The sequence below is a fragment of the Pectinophora gossypiella genome, chromosome 10 (genome assembly GCF_024362695.1).
Source record: "Pectinophora gossypiella chromosome 10, ilPecGoss1.1, whole genome shotgun sequence".
Classification (NCBI taxonomy): domain Eukaryota; kingdom Metazoa; phylum Arthropoda; class Insecta; order Lepidoptera; family Gelechiidae; genus Pectinophora; species Pectinophora gossypiella.
Genome location: NC_065413.1, coordinates 10,712,957 through 10,732,092, shown reverse-complemented (window position 1 = coordinate 10,732,092; position 19,136 = coordinate 10,712,957). Strand labels below are relative to the sequence as shown.

The window sequence follows — 19,136 nt, the reverse complement described above, 5'->3', positions numbered from 1 at the left end:
GCAATTTCTTGCAGCTGGCCAAACATAGCAAAGTAATCATAAAAGACTTCATGATTTTTTCAAAGGTCGAAAAAGCATATTAATGTATAGTATAGATAGATATACACCAATGTACAACACATCTTCATACGTGGATTTCGTTGTGTGACGTAACAACCCCCTACGCAACCGTTCTCTTTAAAGATGAACAGTGTGAAAATAATTAAGAAAGATAGAATAATATAACTTACCTTATATTGAAAGGAGACGGTTGTAGCTCAATCGGTGTCATCTTCAAATGCAACGCTTGACGTGTACCCTGCGGCAACAAGTTTTGTCGTCGAAAATATTTTTGAATTTGGAAATATTTTTTGCCATCGATGTTAGTGAATCTTTTATTTTAAATATAAGAATTTGAAATAAAAACATTATGGTAATCAAAAATATTAAACATTAATTTGTAGGTAGGTTCCCTACCTACTTACTGTTCTTTTTGTATATTCTACCTGTCTATACGATTCCTACGTGTAGGTAGAGTAAGAAAAAATGTATGGGCTAAATGGTAAATAGATGGGTAAAATGCATTGCATTTTTTTCCAAAGTATCTTGGTGATGAACTCTAGATTTCAAATTAAGTATCTGCCTACTATGGCTAAAAGTTAACGATTATTGATTGATTATTGTTATCTAAACATCAATATTACATTATAATATATCATTATGTTAGACCCTACATACCTACATAAATCACATTTATATTCTAGGTACATCAATTCAACTTTGTAATATTTTGTAAATAATATTATAACTATCTAACACTAACTATTAGGGCCTTATGCTGGCTGAAATATACCAATCGATTTTTCCTTCTCAATTAATTTTAGTACTCATGAACTTATGGAGAGTAATCAAAACATTTTACGATCAGATCATCCATTAGCAAAGAGTCATCATGAAAAACGTATCGACCCAATAGAACGTCAGGAGGAACCTGTATGGTATACTGTACACTATAACAAATGACTTGGGCTGCGTCCGAGTGGCTGTCACGAAGGAGTGGCCCGCGGGGGGCGGGGCGAGCGGAAGCCACGCCCTAAACAAAATGGCGGCTGCTCACGCGCCAATTTTTGAATTTGAATTCGAATACATTTTATTATTCTAAGAAAATTGGAAAGAATTGTGATGAAAGATACTGACAGAAAGGATATTTGAATTATAGTTATTATAAGGAAGGTTACAGCGTCCACATTTTTCTTTTTAGTACTATATAAATAATAATTACAATTAATAGATTGATTCTAATAGATGGAAAACATATTTAACAAACAATGAAAACTACTAAAGTCACAGCAAAATCAATAGTTGAAATTATAATATATGAAAATCGCAGACAGTAATTGGAATCACATAAAGTTATTTAATAAAACAATAACATTAAAAAAAATGTCCCTAAGTAATACAAAAATAATTCAGATATCAAACTAAAACACTGCAAATCGTATACACTTGCTGATAGAATCACTATCAATTCAACAGCTGATACAAAACCAATAAAAACCATAACAACATAATAAACCGATATCCACCTGATATACCTACTATCATAACTCTGCCATAAATTAACCTCCACAAAGACGCCTCCACGTGAGGATCTATAAACAAATCGTTATTGCAATTTAAGGACCTATTTAAAAGCTATAAATTTCCACACACAATCTAAACTTAACCTCACGATCCGCTAACATAAAGTTCAAAACCCAAGAGCACAGACAGTCCGCCTTAGCTCATAAACTATTTTCAGTAACAGCAGAATGAAGAGACCAGGAATCCGTCCTGCTCACACATATGAGGAAATCAACAAGTGTGAAAGGGAGATGGGATATTTACGAGGTGTTTATCGATACAGCGGTGTTGATTTAACCATTGCTTTGGTTTATTGCCTTCAATAAAATTGAATGTTATGAGGCAAGGTCGTACGTGAAAAATTACACGTGATTTATGTCTTTATCTTCCAAGTTGTGAATGTTTGGAGACTTGAACATTCACATTATAGTTTTTCTTTATGAATGCATCGGTCGATAAATCCATCTATTCAATATTTATAGTCTGTATTTAAATATGAAAGAGAGACGTGTTTTTGTTTGGGCTTTTGTTAATATCTGCGGATGATTAAAATGTTGAAATGTCTCCTTTATGAACTTATTTTTGTGAAGACAAGTAGCATAACGACTGATATGTTTCTATGAATAGATAAGTTTTATGACAATTCAGTTATTGTAAACATGATGGGAAAATTAAACAAAACATGTCCATATTATCCCAAGACAACAGCTATTCTACCAGGTGAAAATAAAGAAGAGCTACATCTAGCAAGAGGTATTATTTTAGAAATGGTTCCAATTGCTTTCAATAACATGTGACATGACGGCTTTATCTCGGTACGACCGTGAACTCAATCTGGAGCAAGTGCAATGGCACATTGAAGAGGACATCATAAATATTACTTATCAAAGACGACATAACGGACTGACCAATTCAGTTTGACCTCTACAAAACATGCTACAATAGGTAGGTGCATATGAATAAATACAAGATGTCTTGCATATCTACATAGGAGTTAACAAAAGAAAACAGAATTTGAACCATGTCGTAGAAATAGATTAAGATATTCATGTTGTGTCAAATGCCAGGGACATCATAGACTTTTAGGACATTTAAGACAACACCAATAGTTGTTCATCTGACGTAATACATATTGAATATAGAAATAAAAGTATTCTGGGAAATAGTAGTTCTTCAACTAAATTAATAGTTTTCACAAAAACAAAAAACATAGCAGAACTACATTTTTTCCAAAATGGAAATTATTTTACAGAACATAACTTTTACATAACTGTCACAAAATTATACAAATAATTATACTACACATATGAATCAAAACATGACAAAATTACCGACTCTAGCGCTGCAATTGACCTAACTAAAATTATAAAAGCATAACAGAAATTAACAAATAACTTCCGCACCGCTCATTACACTAAAACATCCGACAGATAAATACTCGGCCATTTAAAACTCTGCGAAACCATAATTGCCTCAATTTCAAACTTGTCAAAATCGCATTAGTTCACCTTACAGGGAGAATAATGATACGCCTACAGCGTTCATTGGATGTGAGGGATTATTAAAAACACATTAGAGTCGGCCACACCTAGTCTTATAAATAACATTCGTGTTGAAACAGAAAAAAGTAATTTCGAGATTTGTGGGGGTAGGGGCCCAATCACCCGTGACTGACACGGAAGGAACCGGGCCTCTATCACGCGAAATCATTATTTTGTCGTTAGGGAAACGTATTATAACGACGGTATCTCGACCCACGATCTGTTTAGAAAGTCCTGTAGTTTACACTGTATGAAATATATAAGGCGCATTAGGCAAATTCTAGCTCTGAGCTACTAAACTATTTATAGTGGATATAACTTAGGAATCGTCTTTCGAGACAGTTGAGTAATGTCATTAGACAGTTTCAGTTACGGCAATATAAAGTTCTATTAATAAGCCTTAGTTGACATTAAGTATGTTTCTGTCACTTAAAATAACTTATGTTTATCATAATTGCTAGCTATAATATTACACTCTCTTCTGACAAATTAATGTGATAATTAAGGTTGATAAAAATAAAAATCTAAAAGTACAATCATTATGCTTTATTAATTTCATGTATTTATATATTTATGACAATATCGTCTCGCCTAACCTTATTAAGTTACTAATTTATAGTTATATTTCATAAATTTTGAATCGATAGGACATAATGGTAAATAAAATCGTTCAAATTAGGTTCCCATATTTCTCTACAGACCTATTTTTTGAAAATTTAAGGACAGTTCAGTAGACCTAACATTCGTAACTTAATCGTAATTTTCCGTAAACCTAATTTTACCCAATTACAAATTTTACAAACCAAAGCTTGTAGTTTCTATCTGGCAAGGGACAAATTAGATATTTTAGTTCAAATTGCACTGGGGTTATTACTGAGGGTAATCTATAAAGTCATCGATAAAAGATGAACATGCATAGGTACAATCTACTTTTAAAAAGTTACATAAGACGAAACAATGCTTACCGCTAGAAATAAATTTACAACATAAACATGAGATACTTGAGCAAACATTAAATAATATTAACAAAATGCATCCCAGCCAGACAGCTCTTTAAATTATAAAACTTTACCCAATCGTCTAAAAAAAGAAGTATGTGAAAGCGAACTTAGTTAAGCAAGAACCTAGTGAATCAATAAATAAATATTGAATATATCGACAATATACAATTATTACAATTTACATTTACTTAACGAACACAGCACAAAATAAAAAAAAATATGTATAAAATGAAACCGGCTCACTGATTTCTTATAAAACATTCACTAGTTACAATCTATGTGAAAAATTAATTTACAAATAGTTTACATTATTACGAAAAACGTATAACTTGGATCCTGACGTAGCTCAACCTTCCAATTTCACTCTCCAATATTAATATTAGTCGTACAACTATCGTGTTACGAGTAAATATATTATGTTCGATATTTTCTTTACGTATATTGGTTTCCTTAGGCAATGATTTTATAAAAATACCTTCTCCTAAAATGTCTCGACGAGACTTGTATATGAAACGCCAAGTGATGAAGAAGCCTGCTCTTCCACAGACACTGCATTCGTACAACATTGAACTACCAGCAGTTTATTTCCTAACTTTGGTATACTGTGTACACGTAACATCATACCTACATCCCATATAAGATTCAAATAAGAGAAATAATTAAGTTTTTCTGCCCTTACAACTGAAGGTAACTTTGTTTCTTTATAAATTAGTGATTGTCTATGTTTACGTATATCAAGTCCGAGATGTCTTTTAGATATTTATCTCCATTGAATGGCACAACATTCATTTTGTCCATGTAGTAGAAGTTTATCAAAGAATATTTGATGATCTCGATAAATGTCTTCATCTAAATTATAAGCTTCACTCTCGTAACATTTACAATAATAATAGATTTCCTATGACGTTTATTATCAGTATTATTTACGTATATGTGTCATCGAAAAATCGTATACATTGCACTTGTATAACTGGCCTTCCCAACCTACATATACATGCAGAGTCAGAATTCAGAAGATTCACAAACTGAACGCAATCACTTGAATATAACCCGAACTTATCGTTGTTTCTCAAATTAATCTCAATAATAGTATTCACACTAAAACAATTGTACATATAAATTCTAAAAATTATCTTGTATTTATGTACAGAATAGCATTTCCATAGCTTATAAGAAATAAAACATCAAATATATTAAATAATAACAATATCCATACTAATTGCCTTCTTATCAATGGTTAATTATAAGAGGTCCTTGTGGTTTTGTGATTCAAAATTATGGAAGATTTTTCCTTAATTAGTTTTGCACAAAGAGCTTGAGTTTTACAATGAGAGACTGTAAAATGGGATCAGCAAAATTTACGTTTTTAACAGAAATTATAGGGAGAAATTAATTAGAAGTAGTATTTTCTATGAAAAACATAACGTCAAGCTCTTTATGAAAATTGTATAAGTACGTAAGTAACCAATGTTTCAAATAAATAGTGACAATTTCAAATTTCCCAACAGAACATTATCCGACTATAATCACATTATGCAAATGTCGATGCAGTTTACTAACCATATACACTGCCTTTTTGGTAATTATTGGTATTGAGATTGTTCTATAAATTAATTTATACTTAACAACTGTAAAAATCTCTTCATCACACTATCATTACTCTTTATGCGAAATCACTAAGTTACGTATTAGTTATAATGTAATATTATCATGAAAAGTCCAACATACAATTTATACAAATTAAACTGTTCTAGTAACTTCAGCCCTAGACCGATCGTTTCAGATTTATCAGTTCGTCGAAGTATTTCAAAGTAAATTTAAAGTTCGGAACCAAATGGATACAACTTTCTGGAATGAGTGGATGAAATCTGAGAGGATCGGTCAGTCACGTGGGCTTTGGACTAAGCTAAAGGAGGCCTTTATTGTGGCGAGGTGGGCGGACTCATGTTGTCCGGCTCGTCTCCGGATCCCGGCTCGCCTTTGGTCTTGTTTTCCTTCTTCCACTTCATGCGCCGGTTCTGGAACCAGATCTTGATCTGCCGCTCCGTGAGGCAGAGCGCGTGCGCGATCTCGATCCGTCTCCTCCGCGTCAGGTACCGGTTGAAGTGGAACTCCTTCTCCAGCTCGAGCGTCTGGTACCGCGTGTAGGTCTGTCGCCCCCGCTTCCTCTCTGGAATGAAACCACGATCCATGTTAATACCGAACAAAATTGGAAAACAAAAATACAGTAGTTTTAATTTACTGGTCCCGAGGCAGCCCTGCTCGGTGTCAGACGTTAAAAACTGCATAGGCATTTCTGATAAATGGTGGTTATTTGTAAACGGCGAACACTCCCGGCGGAGTTAATTGAAAATTGTTTTGAGCTTATCAATTTGTTAATTGTTTTTGCTTGTTGGACATTTCTCTTGGCTGTCGGGGTTAACTAAGTTTTATGGAAAACATAGTGAGGGAAGACGCCAAAACAATAACTTAAGAGCAATGATTCATATTTATTGTTTTGACCCTAAGGGCAGGATAATCCAATAATGGAATCTATTTCAAGTCTAGCGTTGACAAATTGGAAGATTGTACACAGTCAGAGGTATTTGACCTCATTACATCGTCAACAATTTGCTGTAATCAGTCAACATCATGAGAGACAGTCAACGAACACCTCCGCACTAAACGTAGCCTCAAGTGGTTCCAGTAAGAGATACAACTACTCAGTAACACGTGAGATATAAATGTACAGACAATGTTAATACTGATATATTTTGAACCCATAAATGAGACTGCGTTGGTGTGCAATGTTATGAAAGCATATCATAAATGAGTATATGCATGTGTTTGCCGGAGAAGCGGTCCAAAGCGCTACCGAAGCCAATTAAAATAATTTAAGACGCCGCGGGCCTTTTTCATTTTGTAATCATTATTCTTCGAGGAAGATGCGAAGCCTATTATACACGGTTTAGAAGACGCTCTGAACTGTAATTTGTTTGAATTAAAAAACGACAAATCCTAAATTGAAACTGCACGTCGCTTACTCGATTTAAATGAATTAGAAGATTATATCACGACATACGCGGCTTAGACAAATACATTTTAGCAGTGCCTACGAGAATTGAGCAGGTCAAAACTTTGATGTATAAAATAATGGTTTATTTAATGCGTTGACAACCAATTATAAAAATCAATCATTCTAAGGGCTGCTAAGATATTCTCGAGCCGTGGTAACTTAGTTAGTTACACTTGACTTTCATTAAGAGATCGCAGGTTCAACTCCAGCACTGGCCTAAACCAATGATATTTGAATTAGTTTTCACATTCATGTTTGGATCTTAAATGTAATGTAGTTCCTACCGACCACACATGATAATCATTTAGAATCCAAACAAACCAAACGAGAACGTATCCGAGAAATGTGTTTTCGGAGGTATGTCACCTAACCTATAATTGGTCTGGTTTTCCATTCGAGTTAAAAGGTCAGCTTTAGATTAGCAAATCTTTAGATTAGGTGCACGGATCCTATAAAAATGGAATAATGCTAAGGGAAAGAACTGATGAGCTGCTAAGATACTCGCCTTATTCAGAGACAACAAAATATTTATAAGATTCTATCTTAACTTGAGAATAATTTTCCTAAATTGAAAAACAAAATAATTCGCAAATTACGAATACCAAAACATTTATTATACTTACAACATAGAACAGAAACGAAACAGTCGAAAATGAAGTTTGAAAGTTTGCAAAGCTTAACTTGGTTGATTATTTTTGGTACAACTGGAACACGCAAAACGACTTGGTACAAGATAAACACGCTAACTTCGAAGAAATTCTCACACGAAACCCGGGGATTACACGACAACCACACTGTCCTTCACACAATTTCCCAGAATGGCAATAGTCGTTGCTTTATTCGAACAAAAAATAAATTTGCACGCGATGACAGGTGCAACATATTGTATTTTGACTTGAGAAATTAGTTGATAAGTGTGTTTATCCATATGGATTTAACTGAGGTACATCAGAAAGCAGACGCTTAAGAACAAAAACAACATTTACTAATCATCAGACTGATGAGAAAGATTAAACTATGGTCAATCAAGAGATTACGGAAGAAGAAAATACGACAGTAAATACATCACAAGAAATAAATAAACAGGGTTTCAACGCGCGTATAAACACAAATTAATAGCCTTAAGCACGAAGCTACTAGGAAGTGGATCGTGTACGCTAGAACACAATAAAGTAAAAGGCTTGGAATGCTTAGTACCTACAAACGGCTATGCTGCAGCGGATTCAAAATTATCGCCCACTTGTTGCTTGGGAAATTGATAACAGCCTCATCGCGGTCCCGCACCCGTTTTGGGACGCATTCAAGAACGCAGATGTTACTGTCCAATACACTTTTACCACGAGTAAAAAATATGGGAATGTAAAAGCAGTAGAATAAGTGGCGATGAAACGAGATATGGGGTCTTAAGTAAGTTATTAGTTGAAAAATACTATCTGCGAAACCAATTTAAATTACAACAAGGTATTTCATAGTAGTAAGTAATAGTTTTCTCAAAATGAATTGTCAATAACTGTTTAGTTTAATTGCAGGTCGAAATAAGATATTTTTACTGTTACTGTTAGTGTATTAGGCAAAAGAAGTTTTAATAAATACATTTCATCCCATCTCAAGAAACACGGATAACGTCAAAAAACAAAGTCACATAGCAATATAGCTCATAAAATCCCCCTTCCACGGGCATTATATATTACACTAGCGGTTTCATCGCGCACTCAGATGCATAAAACATGATCCGGACGTCAGATTTAAACCGTACGTAATAAGAGCATTAAACGGACAACTCTAGGATGCGGCAAGACTTGCGCGGCTGGTCGAAGAGTGATACTTCTCAATTTAGCCGTGTTATTATTACAGCGTAATATCAAACGATATTCATGTTTGAATTGCAATCGCGTTTATGAAGACATTCATTTCGGATGGACGCTTAATGGAGATCAAAGGTCCATTCTTGTCGGACGATTTCAAGTTTCGGCTTTGAGCAAATATTATGTTTTAGAACATTATTCTCCTTTTGCAAATGGTGATATACTAAATTAAGTTTACAACATGCCTATTTTACTTTATTTTAAATAGCGTGGTGGACACTATAGTATATACTGAGAACATGATCTGACTGTAATACTAAATTATCAAGGGCCATTTCATCAAACAAATCTTTTAGACCAGGATTCTTATAACTTTTATTTATCAGTAATTGGCTTATTTATCTGCATTAGTCAAGTTGTTTTAGCCGCAATTCTAAAAGTCACTACTACTACTGCTACTAGTAGTATTACTAGTATTAGGGTATAAGTTTTCAGAACAGAGAAGCGTTCCATCGCAGCGTTTCATCCGCCGGTGTGGTTCCCCATCAAAATCGCAGCTTACAGCCGGAGCGCAGCGCTGCATGTGTCGTGGGGCGCTCGTAAATCATCGCCACGGAGGGAGCTACAAAATCGGGCCAGCTTACTTTCACGATGCTGCGTCGTGGACAAGCACGCGTGGAATTAAACTTTGTTGTTCGAAGGGGGCTTTTCAATTTACTAACGGTAACAGTGTTCGATAAGTGACGGTTTGTCTGGAGATTGAAATGGATTAAGAGGATGTTTGGTAGGGTTTGGAAGAACGCGCAGAAGAAGATACGCATCGTAAATTTGGCGAATCAGAACATATAACTAAAATGATAATTTACTTCTATGTCACCCCGTCTCTAGTTGTACACTACAATCTGAATTCTGAAATACTTCTAAGTAGTTATGTAAACAAAATTCGTAAATTACGTAAACAATAAATGAAAAAGTTACAAGAAATGTAAGTTATATTTAAAACTAAATGCAGCTATGTAACGGTCAATAGAATAATGTTACCAGATACTATTCCAGACGCCTAATAATACCAACACAATGAGGTTCAGAATTGCTACGAAACGAATCTTTAGGAAACCTTAAGGTCGCTTTACATTTGTCTGGATAGAGTGCGTGCTAAATTATTGACCGGGTGCGGTGTTGGTATCTCAGATCGCATTTGTACTGATTACCAGCGCGATAGAACCCCGTGAATCACGAAAGGCAAGGGGTCAAAAGCAGTTGTAGTAATCGGTATTTGGTCAACCATTTTGTATTTGGATTTTATTTCTACAATTGGATAGTTGTCAAATGACAGAAAATGGAATGTGATTTTTCCGAATATCGGGTTTGTTTCTGGTTAATCTCGGGTTAGTCTCCCGAGAATTATTACGTAAAGATGAGAATCAAAATAACTAAAAATAAAATAAGGAAACATCAGTCATTAGCCTATTACTTATATCAGACGATAAAACTAGTTTTGTAAAGTAGGGACAAGTTATTAATTTTGTAATTACAGTTTCAACTTTTACAATTAACTTCAAAATCAACGTATGTTGTGACGTGAAGATAAATGTAAGGGGTAGTAAAGTAATAACAGGCTTAAAGAGTATTGAAGCATAACATTTAGTGAGCCTACCTATATGTAAAAAACTGCGTAAACAAAACAGCACTGATGCGGGAGTAATAATACGCAGCGAGCCTAAATACCAAATTCATCAAGGGATGACAAGTGAAAAGAGCTTTTAATTTAATTCGTTGCGGTATCGCGCGGGAGAAATACGAAAAAAATACACCAACAGCTTGAAGCGATATCGACAATCCATAATTCATGTCCTACAATTTCATACATTTCATCAAGGGGAATACAGACACATTTTTTTCGTACCAAATACTCAACTGGTACCTTCACACCTCGCGATTGAGTTCAAAACACAATAACGATCTCGTTGTTTTGTTACGTTTCAGTTTGTGGAGGTCACTCAGTGTATTGCAACATCGTACATGATATCAAACGGGTATTCAGATTAATGCAATTTCTCTTAAACGCTTACACGTCGTAAATAAAATTGCTTGAATCCGACGACGGATCGGCATTGAACATCTCTGGTTAATAAGTTTAATTGATATTACAATTACGAAAAAATCAACATTGGAGCCTTGCTTTTTAAATGAGGGACTTTCCAGGGAACGTTTGTCAAAAACAATATAGATGACTATACAGATTTTTCTTCGTTTAACCTCAGAAAAACGCCATCTATTATTGTTATTGGTGAAAACATCAGTATTTTTGTTTATCAAAGCATTTGCGTGTTTTCCGAAATTCCAAGGGCTCAATAACATAATAATTTATGTATGTGCTGGCTTGAAATAGTACTCATATGATAATAATATAATACGTGAACATGAATTGAAAAACGTTCTTGAACATAATGACACGACATATAATTTACGTAAAGCAAAGATAACATCCATGGTGGTCAAAACACGACGAATGACACGCAAGACTATAATTACCTCATGTAAAATACCAAAAAAATATAACACAAAAACACAATTGAAATGAATGGATAGATACTAACTATATTTTCAGGAACAATGATAAGATGTAACTCTAAAAATTAACAATCTAGGAAAAGAAGAAAGGTGAAGTTGTAAATACAGATGATTGAGAAAGATGGTGCGTTTATCAGTACTTAAGCATTGTAGCAAAAAGTGAAAAAAGAACACTGAACAGTCACGCAACTCTCCGATTGCTCGCGGTATCAAATAATTACAGAGTAATTACCCTTAACACCTGTAAATTAGCACATTATAAAACTGTTGTTCGACACTTTATAAAAATTCGTGCGAAATAAAAAAAAATCAAGCCAACTGAAATATTATCTGATCAATATCTCCCTCGTTCGTAATACTTTTAACGTGGTTACGTGACCTTTTGGTACCAAAGGGAAAGCCGGTGAGCGGAACTAACCAAAATATAAAAAAGAAACGGAAAGCATGGCGGCTTTCAAGCTCTGATATTCATTAATCATTGGAGTGGTCTGGGCGGGCGCAGACATACCTACAATAGTTACATTTACTATATGTACCTGCCCTAATGACTTTTTGTGATATACATGTACAGATAAGTATCTAAATCTCGTTTTTATTGCGAGTAGAGTAACTTAGTAGTTTGATACGTGCGTCAGTTTAGGGTTCAAACGTCAAGGTTTTTGTAGGATAGTCAAGTGTTTGAGCAGGTTTTAACTGAATTGTCCCCATTACGGCGTCTCGCTAGTTGATGTTGTCTGTTTAGGTCTGAGTAAAATATACCTACTGGTGGATTAGAAATCATAACATTCACAACAAATGTGAGTGTATCTGAAAAAGAATTTACATGGCGGGGAGGGCCATCAGTCAGTGCTATGTTGACGCTGATTCGCGTCGTGTTGCGCATTCCAAATGGAATGTTATTCACCGAAAATTCCGCTTTGGTGTACGCTAAAAATTACGAGACCCAACCCGGGGATTGAACGAAATTCCACCCGCAAAAAAGGTGTCAAATGAAATATTCAAATATATTTTAATATAATTCATGCGGCGGGCGTTTCATTTCTCTCCCTCGTAATGGAATGCTAAATTTTCGGGCGAACAAAAAATATATATTAATGCGCGTACCTAATAGCTTATACAAACTCGTTTGTTGGGTATTGTTGTGCACAATGGGTGCCATAACTCCGCGTCGCAGCCACGGCCGGTGACGTCTTTGTTAGCTCGAGCTTTGTTCCGCGCCCGACTCCGCCTGTCGCGACGTCCTCCCAACTCACACCGCACGCCACCGACTCACGCCGACAATTAGATGTACTACAACCTAGCCGCCACCATGAGCCTTGCTCACATTCCAAACAAAGAAAACATCATGCCACTTCTAGATGTCAAACCAACGGGGGCAGTTCCCAACGCCCCATCAGGAAATTGCCCATAACGCTAATATTCAAAACTTACGCTCAGAGAAATACAGCGCTGCTGATACAATTCCCCATTAAGGAAATTAAAACTATCAATTAAAACCCATCAACTTTTTCAAAACACGGAAAGGCGGTATAGGACCGGGCGTAACTTTTTTTAAATTACAACCCTCCCTTACGTAGCCGGCTAATTACCAGTTTTGTTCCGACCATTACTATAATTTGCAGCAGGAAAAGCACGAATGAATATTTGAGAAGGCGATAGAAAGTGAGTAATTGCTTCGGATCACGAAGTGAAAAGTTATGAAAGGTGCCTGCGAGGGTGATTTTTCAACGCCACGAAAGCGAAAATCATAATGAAAAAGAAAATATTCAATCACCAAAAGCTCCGATATTAAACTTTGTTCGCATCGTGTGAGAGGCTGAGGCGAAACTAAAGTGAAGGAAAACAAGTAGCGGCTACGGGTGCCTAAAAATTCATCTCGAACATAATGCGGAGCGCGGAACGCATTAGGGCTCCAAGATGAGCTTCGCCGCGGGACGGCAAGCCCCAGGGGGCTCTCCTGCCCCCAAAAGCCGGGAGGGGGGCGGTCTCCGCTCCAGAGAATATTTGACACGGGTCTGGCAGATAGACAGGCCGGTCATGTGTGATCCCGGGCAGGAAACGGGGGGGCTTTTTTCCGCTCTTCTATCGACGTGGCTACTCCCTATATCTACAAGTACATGTAAAGATACGCTTATGATTTATGTGACGTCTACCCGCACATGTGCACGCATCATGTGATGCGACGCTTTTTGTGCGCGGCTAATGATACGAGCCGGCTTAATACCGCATTAATGAGTTCCTCGCGATGATAGAATTTAATTTCAATAACTATTAGTGGTGTAATTTGCTTCTTTATGCTCCAAGATTACAGTAAAAACTTGTAACTGATACTTTGTGTTCTAATATCGTAATCGAGCTATTTATGGAATTAGCGGTTATTATTTCACAATTTCACATATCAATTTAAATTTGGATGGTTAGAAGGTTCGAAAATGGAATTTTAATACCACATAATAAGTTCGGCTTCATCGGCTTAGCGGCGGTCAAAGTTTGATTGGCGTTCTATCCCGGCGTTTAATTAATGTGGAACGAGCTAACCGAACTTTGAGTGAGAAAGAGACAAGACATCCAAGTCAAAAAGGGACAGGTGGTTCCCAAGAATGTTGCCAGTTAATCGAACACAAGTTCCTTCGGAGTAAAATTACGTAGTTGGGAGGAATTATTAGACTGAACTTAGTGAAACTTCGCAGACAGTTCATGAAGTGCTTCTTGTTACACACTAACTTTAGGTTAGTGGAACAGAAGTGTTAAAGTTCATTTAGATCTTCATTCAAATTATATAAACTTTTAGTCTTTAAGACGGTCGCGTCGCTTCCGATGTAAATCTTTTATTATTGAATAAAACTGGGCTTCTTAAAGGGTATGTTTTCGCACACCGGAACACCATTCGATGACCACTCTTATTCAAAGATTTTAACTAGGAAATACCATATCCTCACAAATTTATTATCTGGTCACACCTGATCAGGTATTATTATTGCTGTTCCAGAATATAATAACTTTTATTTATCTAAAGTAAATAATGTATATTAAATGTCATACCTTAAATAAAGTTATGCGTACTTACTAACTATAGTTCATAGTGGGATTACAAATGTTTATAAGCACGTAGTTATTTTAGAAAGTCTTTCTTGCAACTTGAATGGACTGTTCCTAGCAACAACTGGCATTCGAACAACTTGTTGCTATACTTTCAAAATTTAATAATAAATATAATTAAATAGAGAATTAATTATTTTTATAAATTGAAATAAATTATAAATAAAATAGTCAGATTTACTACACCTGGCAACTCTAATGCACACATATAAAGATTCAACGCTCTACCTGTCAATGTGTGCGTAATATCCTGTCCGTGATCATAATCGTGAGTGGTATATTGTGGATGTGTGTGTGGTTCCGACATGTATTAATGGCATTGGTACGTTACATGTGGGTGTATGTAATTATAACGTTGTAATGGTTTTTTAATAAGCCCCCAACTTTTTATGAATAGTTTTTGTGGGCAATCCATCCTAGTAGAGGTACTTATATGTAATTTCGACGAAAAAAAACATTAATGACTTTTTTTTTTGTAAATATATGACAATGGGCAGGGCTTATTTCGCAATAAAGAGTAATATTATTACAAATAGTTTTGAATCATTAGTTTCAATATTATATCAAAATATACCTATAATAATCTCAGCGCCATCTGTTAGTTTACATTGGAACTAATAAATAAGTTACCTACTTGCAGAGGTATCCTAAGTTCAACAGTTCAAGTACTTCAACTTACGAAAGTTTACTTAGTAGAATACTGTACGTTGTACTATATGGAGTATGAAAAAGGTAGAATTTACGGAAACTTATGCTGAATATTTTGAAGGTATTTATTAAGTTTTAAAGATTGAGGGTGGCCACCCTTAGTCTAGAATTATATTTCTCTTTAGCTGTTTTACATAACAACCACTTTTAGCTACAAACAATGTAATAATAATAGACATTAATAAAGTTACTAAGACTAAATTTACTTATTGCGTGAGCCATAATTTCAGACACTGTTTAATCCTAGTCATAAATGATTATAAGCAGAAGTACTTCAATAAACAAAATACAGTTTTGTAAAGCACTAAGTTGGACAATAAAATTGACTCTATTCACAAGCAAAACAACGTTAACTTGGTCTAGGTTCTGAGTACTCATAGTTGAGAATCATTATAATCCCAATATAGGCACAAGTACAAACCTACAGCTAAACATAAAGTTGAAACAGGGCTTAAAAATAATATCAGTCGGGCAAAACCGCCATTCGTCAACGTCCGACGTACTACCGGAGTAAACCGGAAAGTATACCGAACAGAATTAGAAACGTATTTTTATCCATCACAGCACCCCTGTAGGATAAAAAAATCTTTATGCAAATAATAGCACGTGTAAATACAAGGGGAACCGTATCGTTTGAGAAAAAATAAAAATATCCGGTGGAATTTTCTCTGTCGCATGCTATTTGGGGTTAGTTTGTGTTTTTTATAAGGGAGAAACGCGTGGCTGAGCGTTACGATTTTTGTTTACTTATAGCGTTTTGAAACAAGTTACTCTTTGAAAAGTCAGAACCCGCTGTCTTACAGTGTGTCGTATCTAAATGTGAGAAGGTAGAAGAACAATTGTTACACATTTCCAACTCGATAGACAAAGGCTTTTCAATGAGCACGGATATGTCTCTAGGCTTAAACAAATGAAAATACTACGAATTAGTTTTCAAATGGGTTTTAGTGCCATAATTAAACGCCACCTATTTCTGACTATACAATAAAGTCGTACATTGAATTCCATACAATCTGTACATTAAACACAATAGTCTAGGATTAAGATGAAAAGATCTCAGCTATCCAAAAAGCCTCTTTATTCGAGGAAAACAGGGAGTTCCAATCTCTAAGTGCATTTATCCTTCTTTGTAGGGGGCCGACAATCGAGCGACGATCATGCGGTGAAAGAAACGCCACAAAAGACTCCATCGACCTCACCTTGATTGGGAATTGAGACTTATTGTGTTAGAAAGGGTGAATGAACACCCTTGAGAAGTAAGGGAAAAATAATATGAGAGAAGCTTGTGTTAGGGACCATAATAGAAACGCTGAATAATGAATACGTTATTAAATACTTAAATAACAAGAAGTAAGTATGTGAAAAAAAAACCCATTAGTTATGATATTTTAAATATAATAGAAAGTAATATCTTTTCAGCAGAAAGATTTCCACAATAGAGAAAAAATGTTCAAGCTTCGAGCGAAGTACGGCGAGTGAGCGAACCAAAACTCAGCCGACGATAATTTACAACTGTATACCACGTTTAATACAAAGCAATTCGAGCTTTCAGTGGCAAACGGAGAAAATCAGAAGCAGGCACCAAAACAAATTCTCGTATTCAATCATCAGGCTCTCACAAAGGCCTCGGGGCTGATAACTGAACAATGAAATGTAACAAGTCGTCTATCCAGCATTGTATGCGAGGGCGGGGGGTGATGTGGGGGCGCGGGGGATTTCCATTATATTTCCATTTCCACCTCGATTCCCGCCGACTTATCGCGGCCTACCTCTCGGACTAGGTAAGTCTATCTTTCTATGCCGTTAGTCAGTGGGGCTATACGTCAAACCGTGCCGAAGGAACGTGTTTTTGTTTAAGGAAAATAGAGCAGTGTAGCCTTTATATTAGCAAAGGCATTATAGAACATTCTCTCATCAATAAATACACTTTTGGCAAGTATATTCGCTATAGGTACATACACAGATTTGTAGCTGCATGTATGTCAATATCATTACTCATTTCAAGGAGATTAATAACGAAACACGATTGCTAATTAATTAAAACAAAAAACGTTTTCCGTATGCAAAAACATGTTTGTGTGTACAGAAATAACGGCTAATTTAATTTACATTATTAGCTGTAGCATTTTAGTTATAATTATAGCCAATTTTAAATAAGCATTTTTTTTTGTTATAGCGGTATGTGATTTTATAAATGCGACGAGATCGGTATCATATGATCACTACCGCCATGTACGTGAGTAGGTGTGGAATACAGTTCCAAATGATTAATGATCCGTCAGCTTCGAAACAGCGTGTTCTATTTCTAAACAAAATCCGATCCGTGCTGCCATTGGCTGAGATTTTTTCCAAAATGGCAGTCAAAATTTGACGATAATTAATGAACGAGCTGTTTCAAGTAGATAACATGAGCGCTTAAGTGCGATTTGCTTCTGTATTTACAAGTGGTGCACATTTTTCATGTCCTAAATACGCTGTTCAAAAAAGTCTCGTTCTCGTGACGATGGATACGAAGTCTACTCTCTTGAAACTATCTTTGAGCTCATTCATAACATACTTTAGTTCTCTATTATTAATCTTTTGCAAACAGATCTCTCTAAATTTCCGGCTATGATATATTTGCTCAATATTTTATCCGACTTTATCTTTGAGTTCATACAATCTATCTCTGCCTCATCAGATCTGTAGCGTATCGAAGTTGGGAATTAATTAACTAGTACGTCCAAGACTGGGGACTAAGTCAAAATTGGCTCATCTTATCTGGCATCTGTTTGGGTAGATACGGGTTATGACATGGGTCCGACAAAACTTCTACGTAGTTGGATTTATACCTACATTGTTGGGATGGCCAATATTATACATTGTTGCAATATAGACAATGATCGACACATATTTCATATATGGAAATGCGTCTCCGCGCGAGACGTTACAATAAGAACAGATCTCTTGTCATAACATTACTATTGACTATTGTGCATTTGATGTAAAACGTGAAGCTACAGATTTTGAAAACAATACCTATGCAAAATTGATAACGATGCAAAGTGCCCATCTGTCGCAATAATTTACGATACCCACCACACATACCTCTCTAAAATATTTTATGTTATATAGTAAACGATCTATTATGCGTTTAGCCAGGACATTGCAGTCTAAAATCACCTGATTGTCCAAAAAATAAGCTGATTCCGGGCTCCGGTAGGCACGTTAAGCCTGTTGGTTATGGTTATTACTTACTTATGTAAGTACATAGTCTTGAAGGCCTTTGGCGGCTCAATAAGCGCCCTAATACCAAGGTTGCTGAGGTTGGTAATCCACTTCACAAACCCCACGATGAAAGAAAAAATATTATTTATATGAATGGCAATATCTGATGCTAAAGATAGCGCTTGTGAGTACAATTTCCGTTATCTATAACAGGCAGTTAATGAATAAAGGCTCTCAGCCGGCAGTGCTTGAGTGGTCAATTTGATCTTATTGAAGAAGCGACTGCGATTTTAGATATATATGTACATACCTATCTCCGTGTGCTATGCAAGTCTTCGAAGGGATGTCAAATATTCACGAATATAATAAAACTAATAGGAACTGACCTATCTAATAACATCGATGATTTGAGTAACGTTATCAAATTTATAGAATTCTTATTACCATCACAAAACTGACGTTATTTGCATAACCAAACCGCGCGAGTATGCACACAGAACTAAACCTCCAACCGAAAATACCAGACGCAAAATTTTGAATGATC

General features: G+C 35.6%; 1 protein-coding gene across 3 annotated transcripts in view; it reads right to left on the bottom strand.

Annotated features, from left to right (window-relative positions):
* Positions 1 to 3,674: 3,674 nt before the first annotated feature.
* The window catches only part of LOC126370114 (homeotic protein antennapedia-like), a 188,259-nt gene continuing 172,797 nt past the window's right edge, over positions 3,675 to 19,136 (bottom strand). For all 3 annotated transcript variants that reach the window (XM_050014854.1, XM_050014853.1, XM_050014851.1), the window contains one exon: positions 3,675 to 6,314. In XM_050014854.1, the coding sequence (XP_049870811.1) occupies positions 6,064 to 6,314 (251 nt within the window). In that variant the 3' untranslated portion in view covers positions 3,675 to 6,063. The remainder of the gene's footprint in view (positions 6,315 to 19,136) is intronic.